The sequence below is a fragment of the Poecilia mexicana genome, unplaced genomic scaffold (assembly GCF_051168715.1).
Source record: "Poecilia mexicana isolate PSO_F unplaced genomic scaffold, ASM5116871v1 scaffold_3, whole genome shotgun sequence".
In the NCBI taxonomy this organism is placed as follows: Eukaryota; Metazoa; Chordata; class Actinopteri; order Cyprinodontiformes; family Poeciliidae; genus Poecilia; species Poecilia mexicana.
Genome location: NW_028263372.1, coordinates 4,413,321 through 4,423,746, shown reverse-complemented (window position 1 = coordinate 4,423,746; position 10,426 = coordinate 4,413,321). Strand labels below are relative to the sequence as shown.

The following is a 10,426-nucleotide window of genomic DNA, read 5'->3' as shown; positions in this document are numbered from 1 at the left end:
CAGAGGGAAGTGATAGTGGATCGACTTCAACAATCTGAAAAACTACCCAGCAGCTCTGGCTGTAGTCGTCACATCCCTTTGACAGCAGCTCTGCCTTTTTTATGATTTCCCTGTCTGTCAGCTTTACATGCCCCCATGGTGTGTTTCAACATCTCACTCATATGGCATGGTGGTCTTAATGCAACAGTCTAAAGGCCTGAGAAAAAGACAGAGGATCCTGCATTTGGCTTTCAGTCTATGTCAGCTTTTTGACTGTATGATGGCAAATGTCAAAGTGGAGCTAAAGTTGCTGTTTTGTTGTTGTAATCCTGATTACAAGTGATGTTTAAGGTCTTGTCCTCCTCTTAAGTTTTGTCGTATAACATGCACACGCACACACACACACACACACACACACACACACACACACACACACACACACACACACACACACACACACACACACACACACACACACTCTTTCTGATGTTAAAAAGGAAGACATACACGTGAGTGTGTGCTTCACAAATTGGGAGCGCTTGCCTGGCCTATTGCTGGGAGGCTTTGTGGGCGGCGTGGAGGGGAGCATAATTAAAATAGTTTCTGAGAGAAACAGCACACCACATCTGAGGTTCCACCCTTTTCAGCATTTGACCACATCAAGGCCATCTCGCTTAGAAATGGCCACCAGAACAACCACTGATACACACTGCCTGGCTTTTTGGTGTGTTGTCTGACTTGTGAGGGGTTTTGGAGGCATAAAGCCCATTTGTAATTAAAAGAGCAGATTTTCTCCTGATCATCAGGATAAATTAAGTGACAGAGGCAACTAGCTGGGTGATGTATGGGAGGGGAAGACAAATTAACCGTCTGCTCTCTGGGGGATTCTCAGCAGAGGCCTTCATAGCAGCAGTGGAGTAGCGCCAAAGGGCAGAGAGATTTGTAGAAGATGGTGCTAATTACCAGAATGCAAACCATAATGTGACCAAGATGGAAGCAATTTAGGCAGTAGTCATTTAGCCTGCTGCTCTTCCGCCCACCGGCTGCTGCCTAGCCAGAGCTGGGGCATTGGGTTGGGAAAAGTCTGGGAGATGCTGTTGGTAACGACTGAGCCTTGGGGAGGAGGTTCTGCAGAGTGAGGAGCGGACAGGGAACCTTGTGACACAAAATAAATTTGTCTTTTCTTCCCAGAAACTGTCTTTAATAATGGCAGTAAAAAGTAACAGGTCAGGAGGAGCCTATAAATATTAAGGAGCAAAGAAGATGAGAAATTTGACAAAGCTGTGGGTCCTTCACTTCTGGAAGCTGTGGATCAGATTCTGTACATCAAGTACCAGCAGCAGATGCTCCTTCACTGCTTAGGATGAACAAGTGCATCAGGTTCAACATTCTAAGCTCTACAGAGAAAAGCTGAGGATAGGTGACTTTGAAATTACCCAAGAGACACAAAGGTTCACTTTTCATTTTGCTGAGTTTTGAGATGAAAGAAGGTTCCAGCACTTGAGTTCTTCCTCACCTGCTGCGGTGGCTGGCGCAGGCTCAGACCGCCTGTATAATTTGGGACGTCTAATTTGCTCTTTTAGGATATTTCAGAAGAGGAGTTCAGAGAGGAGAGCTGTTTCACACTTTGCCACTATGTAATTTTATCCATGCCGCTGTCTCTCACTTCACACAGGGCTAATACCTTTTGCCTCCCCTCTCCTTTGTATCAATTGGTCGAAGTTCAGCCTATTGTCGCCACAAGCTTCTTTTATATCTGCGCTCAGTCTGAGGCGAGGCTCTCAGTCAGCTTCACACGAGGGCTTTCCTGCAGGAGAGGCAAGGAGGATCCCAACCCGGGGGCCGGCTGTGCTGTCAGAGCTGCCCTTGGGGCTTGGATGTACACCGGGGCTGGAGTTCTCCAGCTTTAGGGGCCCGACACGTTCATGGGAACCGGAGGGCTGGCCGGGTGTTATCCGAATTTTTGCAACAGTCGTTCTCCCCCGACCATGCCACAATGCTGATGATTCCTCTGCTGGTGTTGGCGAGCCTGCTGGATCCCGTTTGGCCCCGGGCCCGTTGCTCGCCTAGCCAGGGTTGTGACCCCCGGCAGCGGAGAGACGCCGGGGGCCGCGGAGGAGTGTATGAGCACCTCGGAGGAGCGCCGAGGCGCAGGAAACTTTACTGCGCTACCAAATATCATCTACAGATCCATCCTAACGGGAGGATTGATGGATCACTGGAGGAAAATAATCCGTTCAGTGAGTAGCTTTTTTTCTGTTTTTACAAACAAGACATAACTTTTAGAAGTTAAGTGGATCATTACAAACCCGAGGAGACCTGGGTGCACGTGTGGGAAGAACTTCAAGATTTGGAGGAAATTAAGAGGAAATTTTTTTGTCGGGCTAAATTTAAACGCCCTCTTTCTTCATCTCTTTCTTATTTACTTACTTTCTATTCTTTTCTTGCTTTCATTATGTATTTTAGGCTTGAATCTGCATTAGTCACAGAAATAATTCGTGACTAATGCACGAATTAGTCATGTGACTAATGCAGAAATAATGCAGAATTATTTCTGCATTAGTCACAGAAATAATTCGTGTGATTTAGTGATCCATCTAAGTGATATATGGAGTGTGTTCGGGGCCACTTGGAGCTCCTCGCTCAGGCTGAAATTTGCCGACATGCAGGTTGATCTCCGGGTACCGGGAAGCAGCATTAGCATAAAGCGGATGTATTTATCTAATGAGAGCCTGTTGAAACCTCTCTGCGGCGCTCAATGCGTCAATAAACGGAACGGACCCCCATGATGAGGCTTCCGCAAGAAATCAATTTTAACAGCACAGGAAAAAAATAGTTCGTTGCTTATTTATGTTTGATGTAAACGGTAGAGCTGCACTTCTAGGTATGAAAAATATGACTTCAAGTTTACCTTTAATATTTCTGTTTTTCTGCAGGCATCATGGAGATCACAGCAGTGGATGTGGGTGTCGTGGCCATAAAAGGGCTTTTCTCAGGCAAATATCTAGCCATGAACGATAAAGGAAGGCTGTACGCCTCGGTCAGTACACAATTACAGCCTGTCTTTCTACTGTTTATGTCTCAGAGATCATGAACCACAACTTTGTTTTACACCAAATGTAGGTGGCTAATTTATTTCCGCTCTACCAGTTCTGAGAAACACAAATGATTGTAACATACAGATATGAACAAAAAAATACTTAAAAATGAAAATGACTCTAATTCCCCATTTTATTAGTTAAGACAAATAGATATTCACACTATTCAGCTTTCTGTCACTCCAATCACTGTGTACTCCTCAGCTTCACTGTAACACATTTAGGACAACAGTTCAAAAATGTTTTCACACAAGTCAAAACATTTAGTATTAAATGAAGTTAAAACTGAGTGAGTTTGTTTTATTTGCAGTCAACTTTTTATTTTATAAGAAACCTTAAAGGAGGAAGACAAAACACTGTTAATCCTCCAAAAGTCTTGGTCACTCCTTTTCCCCTCTTCCTTTCCCCAGGAGGTTTTCAACAAGGAGTGTGAATTTGTGGAACGGATCCATGAGTTGGGGTACAACACTTATGCATCGCGACAACACTTCACAGAGCAGCCCGTGCCACCCGGAACAGGCAGCAGCAGCAGCAGCAGCAGCAGCAAGCGTCGGGCCACTGTCAGGAGGCAATGGTACATCTCCATCAACGGGAAAGGGCGGCCGCGGCGAGGCTTTAAAACTCGGAGCACTGATAAAGCCTCGCTCTTCTTGCCTCGGGTGCTGGGCAACAAGGACCATGAGATGGTTAGAAAGCTGAGGGACATTCAAGGTGCCCATCACACGCATCATCAGCAGGGTCGGCGTGGTGAACGCCGGAGACGCCGGCATCGTGATAGGAAAGGTCGAGGTCGACAGCCTGATGAGTCAGCAGACTTTTAGAGGTTAGGTTGGATTTCATCTCCCTCTGCTACAACTCATCTACACGGATCCTTGATCTCTGCACATACTGCAGCTTGATTGCAAGGAAGGATATGAGAAAATGTCTTGGATCCCAAATCCTGGATTGATGGAAGTTATTGTTGGTGTACAGAGATAAAGGGTACAATCAATAAGGAAGGCCACCAAAGTGTTTCTAGTTTTTACACCTTTCTAAAACCTGCCGCTCTCTGGAGACTCTGGCCTACAACTCCACTGCTGTATAATCCTCTGATAACTGATGTCCAATTTCTTACAAATGCAACTATCATGTAGACAAATGTTATAAGATTGTTGTAATATCCATCCTATTTTGTATGTACAAGCCTCATCCATCAACTACCCTCAGAGCATATGTTCAGCTGGCCTGTACAGCAGCATATAAGCTTTATGTTTGTCAGAATCCAAGTACTATTTCCCGATTGTTAAGTGCTATTAATCATTATGGAAGCTGAAGAGGGGACTGTACATGGAGAAGCACTTTTTGTCAGATTCACATTAAGAAGAATAAGGAAATCAGCTTGAGGCACGAGCATCTGCAATGTTCTTACAATGTGATAGTCTACTGTGTGTAAACTGAAAGAAGTACTTTGTATATTTCACAAATGATATGAATATTTATTTGCTGTCTGAGTTGTAAGTTATTGATAAGACTATTTCTGCATTTTACCAATATGGATGTTGTTTCAGTTCTCACTTGCTGCCTGGTTCCAACATAAAAAAAACATAATGGTACTGACCCAAAGAAGAAAAAAAACCAACTGTGTGTGAGTGTGTGTGTAGTCTTCCTCTAGTAAACGTGTGGGTTGTAAGCACTGATTCTGATATTCTTCCCCTGTTAAAATTAGAAGTCATTAATGGTTATTGTGTTTCTGGTGAAAATGCTACTTTTCTACCATAAGCTTTAAAGTTATAATATTAAAATTAGTAATAACAACAACAACAACAACAATAATAATAATAATAATAAAATTTATTATTATTATTATTATTATTATTATTATTATTATTATTATTATTATTATTATTATTATTTTATTATTATTATTATTACTGATTTTATTTGTAATGGTCAATAAATCCCATTGCCATCTCATAGAGGACATTCACACATTGACGACAGCTGGCTACCGGATTGTAGTGATTGTTGGCAAAATGTTGAGGTATTCAAAAAGCAAAAGTTCATTAAATTACAGGAATCATCATTACAATGTTTATATATTTGAAACTGAAAATGAAGACAAACTAATACCTGTGGTTAAATTGTCAATTTAGTCTAATGGAGAAGTCTGCTGCTGTCTTATGGCCAAATGAGGAGGAAATCCATCTTTCCTGCTAATATCCGCCTCCTCCTGCAGCCGCTCTGTTACCGTAAGATGCTGAGTACAACCTGCAGTCATCAGTGTTAAATTCACCACAAGCAGCAGCACGACTCATTTGAAGTTCAGGTTTTGCCCTGCCTCTTTCCCATCTATAGGCAGCGGCATATAAAACCTTGTCATCCTATACCTGCAGGCAGGGGAGGCTTCCTGGCCAGAACAAAAGTTCCTCCCAGGGGGGGCCTGGGAAGCGATGCCGCCTGAGACTTTAAGGCAGTTTTTTGAAAAGCCGACCAAAAGCTGCAGTCGATAAACAAGGCTGGCCCTCCTGAAAGCAGAAACGGTATCATACAAAGTGTTACACCTTGCTGCACCTCGTTATGAATGCCACACTCTAGTATTACTCTGCAGGAATGCAGCACTTGAGAGAGGTTAGGGCCTTTTGTGGCCTGTGTCCGAAAGCCGTCTGTTTCACTGGCATTTATCTTCTGAATCTCTTCCTACATGACGTCTTCTTTCATCATATTAGCAGAGTAAATCCTTCAGAGTAAGATTTATTAGATTTATAATGACTAATAACTAGTTAGCTAATTCTGAGCTGAAAGATCTCAAAGAGAAATCAAATGGCATAACGTGAATGGACAGGCTCTCTAAGCAGAAAGTTAGTCGCTTTTTGGGAGCTTCAGCAAATTTCTTAGTTTTACCAGATGAGCAACATTAAACCAACCAGTCATTCCTTAAATTTGTTTTTTATTCTATTGAAATGTCAATGTGAAAAAGAGATCACTGATTAAAATAGTTTTCTTGTTTCCAGTCAACTTGACTAACAACTATTCTCATCATGATCATTATTTTATATCTATAACAATTGTTTTGCTTTCAAATAATGACCCACATTTTTTATCAGAAATCAGGATGAGGTTCTGTAAACACAGAACCTCATCCTGAACCTGAAATGCTGAGCAGTAAATGAGAATGGAACCATTGATTTGGAAACAGTGACCTCTACAGGTGGAAACCATCTCGTCTTTCATTTCATTCGGTGATTTTACATTTTTCTTAGTTTATTAACTTATTTTTTACCTTTTCTGTTTTAAATTGGTTTTCAACTTAGCATAGAGTAACTAAATAAGAGCTCAATTTACATTGAATTTGGTCAACATTTACTAAAAACTGGAATGTTTACAAGACACACAACTCTTGTCTTTTATAAATGAAGATGTAATCTGTAAATAAAAATACCATGGCCAGAATTTCAACATAAATGCAACAGTAATGCACTATGGAATTTTTTTTCTTTCAATATCAACATATTAAATTCATTCAAATCCAGCTTTGGAAAATAATACATTTCAATCTTTATTGTGACTCAGCAGTTGTTCTGAAATATTAACATTTGAACAAACATAAATTCCAAAGCCAGTTGTCTTAATTCTGCCTTGTATAGGCTTCCTTTTTTGTGATGAACAAACAAGAGAGTGAATGAATGCATGCACTGAATGCTGAGACATTTTAAGCTCCAAATTGCAGCTGCCACCCTGTGAAATCCAAAACCCCTAACCCTTGGCGTAATTCATTGCGTACCTGCCACCTGAAACCACAATGACATTAGTGCAACATAAACAGAAAATAAAGCTGGACATAATTTATAAATTTTTGCTTGGCTGAATGGTGAACATCTTAACCCACTTTATTTCATTGTGAATAAAAGAGTTTACAGAACCATGGACAGCGACGGCCCTGCCTGTCTATGCTGCTCAAAAATGTCGTGAAAGTCCTGGAAATGGAACGAGCCACATTACTCTGGGGCTCCATCATTTACCAAGGAGGTATCTGCGACTGACTGCATATCTGATATAACCCCTTAGAGAACTGATGAATTTTCAGCCAGGTGTTACAGCAAACAAAGGATCCAAACTTCTCCAGAGAGTTTTATGGCATGCCATCCCCTTTCCTTGACATGACAAAGTCCAGTAGCAGCTATTCCAGTGCTCTATTGTCCAGCGACCTGCATTCTGAACATGCAGCAGTCAAGCAACCCATCAGCTAAGCTCAGAGGTTTGGCCAAATGCTTGTTCTTGAGGATTAACACTGCATCAGTGCTCCATGTTGTGGAATGTGAATGGTTCCAGCCAGGGGTGCTGCCAGAAATCTTGGTCCCCCTGACAAAAAATTTTATTGGGCCCCCCGTGCAGCTGTTGTTACAATTGTTTGAGTCTATTTGACCCATAACAAGTGTCATAATTTTAAAGGCTTGCATCTGCCTTCCTTTCTTTGGTTCAATACTGACAATTAGCACAATATTTACTGCTCATGAATTTTACATCCAACAGTCCACATCCAGTATGCACGTAGGTTGCTTAAAATTTTTCTATTAGTTTTAGATTACTGAAATGTCTCTCCCCATGAGCAACAGTGAAAAGCAACGTGCAACTGGACATAAAGCAATCCAGACTTCTAAAAATGCTATGTAGTTGCATTTTATTCAAGCTACAGTACATAACTTTAATAAAAAATATGTTTTCTCCATATTTGTTAAAGTTGTCACGATGTCGTAGCAGTTTGTTATGAGACAGATAATCTGTGAAAACAATCAATCTCCTCCATCTCTTTCCTGAATTACTATTATTGGTTAAAGTAATGCAACGTTCTGACCAAATCAACCAATAAGAACTAGTAGGATGCTCTTAGCACTGTCAATTAGCCTCATTCACTTACTGCTAATGTGCTAACGGTGGAGAAATAACTTATCATTACAAGAAACTGTTTATCTGCCATCATTGGAAGCTATGCGAACTAAACTGAGCATTCACAGTTTGAATCTGCACAGCTCTGTGCTATGGTAGCTGCAGCACGGCACAAATCGAGGAGGAGGAAGGATGAGCAGCACCACATGAGATTGTGACTGACAGCACTAAAATTCTCCTGCCACTGACTGGTTGTTTCTAGCACTGGGAGAAAGGAGAGGAAATAGATTTTTCACAGATTACCTCTCATACTATGCTGTCACAACATAAAGACAGTTTTAAAAAATATGTGAAAAAAAATATTTATATAAAACTGACATACTGCAGCTTTAATTTCACTCAGGAGAGGACAGGTCAGGAGGGACGTGTTTTAGAGCTTCTGCTCACTCACTCATCTGTTGTTAAGTGGTAAAAGGCACAGGGAAAAAGTTAAATAATATGAATATGTTGGTAATTTTTTTCTTTAATTCATTAAGTGCTAATGGACATGCAGCAGAAATGGAGGCAAACAGTAGTCTGTAGCTAAGCTAATTATGTTAAATGGTTGATAATCTCACACAGTCTACCCACCTCTCTTGGAGAAAAACTGAGTTATAAATTAGCACTCTTGCCTTTTTGTCTCTCTCCCTCTCTCTATTTTGTTTTTGAAAACCTGATTTTATAACTTTTCTTAGCAGCATAGTAACTGCCACAGTCGCCGCTGTATTCAGCTGCAGCTTCTACTGACTGTATGCGTCACTGTTAAGCGCTCCAAGCAGGAACAAACCATTTCATGTAGATAGAGGTGGGGCAGGGGGTTCAAGGCAAATATGGATGTGTGTTTTTTGGTCAGGGAGGGGTAACATTAAACTTTTATTGCTAAAAACAATCTTTGAAAATACAATATGATTAATTTTGTATTTGACAGGACCCAGATTTTTTTTATTTTATGTCTATGAACAAAATCTAAATAATTAAATTGTGGAGGGCCCCCTGCTGGTCAGGGCCCCTAGAATCCTCATCACTTTACACCCCTTTACCTGGTTCCGGCTCTTCAGGCCCTGAAAAACTGGGCCTCGCTTTAGCCTGTTTTCTTTTGGTCCTCTGCACTGGCTTCCTGGTTGGTTTACTGGTATTTCTAGGTCAACATAACCCATGCTGAGGCACCTCATGACAACCTCAAACATTTGTGTTCATGCAGTTTTGAAGCCTGCAAAGAAGCAATGCAGTCATACCTTTCAGAGCAGTCAAATGTGAATAAGAGAAAACAGTTCATGCATAGTCACTGAGGAGAAAGACAGAGCCTGAGCAAAGATCAGAGATTCAGAAAATCCAGCGTACCCACTCCTCAGTCATAGTCAGTAAAATAGAATATGTATTCTGATTAGGCCTGTTTATAAGAATAAAAGAACCTTTTGAAAATAAAGATTTTTAAGCAGATATTAAGCATATTTTCATAAGCCCACATGTAAAAAAAAGAATGTTGGTCTCGCATAACTTTTCAATGTTAAATGTCATGTTTTAGCAATATGTAAGCAAAAAAAATCTTAATAATTACCATAAATTAAGACTCGAAACAATCCATCTGTGGGGAATTCTTCTAATGTGTTTCACTTTAGGCAAGGTAAGGTTGTTTGTATGGTATCCTCAGAACAAGGCAGATCTACTTGCTTTACATGATGAAAACAACAAGCAAGCAACAAACATACAAGCTCTCAGATGTCATGGCTGAAATCAGCAGCGTTCTGGATCAGTTGCACCTGTCTGATTCGTTAGCAGACGCTGCTGCAGTAATCAATGCAACCAAAGATAAACGATGAGTTTCTCTACATCTTGTTGGGACATTAGTTCTCTAATCCTAAAAATGTTCTTTAGAAGGCTGACTTCTTTTTTTTTTTTTACGTGTCTCTGAGGTGAATCAAATTACAATTAACCTGTCAATAATATTTTAATTTATATATTTATAGAGCTGGTGGCTCTACTGGCTTAAATCAGACTGTAAAATAAATGAAAAAGAGACAGCAACACAAAAATTTCATAAGAAAGACTTTTGAAGATGAAATATTAAGGTCAATGCTGTAATATAATTAGTCCCAGAACTGGGGATGATCAATATTCAGTTGTTTGGATGTGTGTGTGTGTGTGTGTGTGTGCGTGTGTGTGTGTGTGTGTGCGTTTGTTTGTAATACCTTGTGGGGACGATTTTCCTGACATATACTACGTTGTGGGGACCAATTGCTCCTCGTGGGGACCAGGCTCCGGTCCCCACGAGGGGAAACCCTGTTTTTGGGTCAGGGGTCAGATTTAGGGCTAAGGTATGAATTGAGTTTTGGTTGGTTAGGGTTAGGTATGTGATGGTTAGGGTTAGGAAAAGGGTAAAGGTCAGGTTTAGGCTGTAGAAATGAATGGAAGTCAATGGAAAGTCCCCACAAATATAGCAAAACAAA

At 40.8% G+C, this 10,426-nt stretch overlaps 1 protein-coding gene across 1 annotated transcript; it reads left to right on the top strand.

Moving 5' to 3' along the window:
- Nucleotides 1–1,628: 1,628 nt before the first annotated feature.
- On the top strand, nt 1,629–4,863 carry LOC106906189 (fibroblast growth factor 3). The gene is made up of 3 exons (XM_014971350.2): nt 1,629–2,219; nt 2,916–3,019; nt 3,488–4,863. Exons 1-3 carry the CDS (start codon nt 1,976–1,978, stop codon nt 3,896–3,898), a joined length of 759 nt encoding a protein of 252 aa, XP_014826836.2. The 5' UTR covers nt 1,629–1,975; the 3' UTR covers nt 3,899–4,863.
- Nucleotides 4,864–10,426: the final 5,563 nt, after the last annotated feature.

Coding starts and splice junctions, on each gene's coding strand:
- LOC106906189 (XM_014971350.2), top strand. CDS start 1,976: ATGCTGATGATTCCTCTGCTGGTGTTGGCGAGCCTGCTGGATCCCGTT. Junction 2,220..2,915: donor GGAGGAAAATAATCCGTTCA/GTGAGTAGCTTT, acceptor GTTTTTCTGCAG/GCATCATGGAGATCACAGCA. Junction 3,020..3,487: donor AAGGAAGGCTGTACGCCTCG/GTCAGTACACAA, acceptor TCCTTTCCCCAG/GAGGTTTTCAACAAGGAGTG.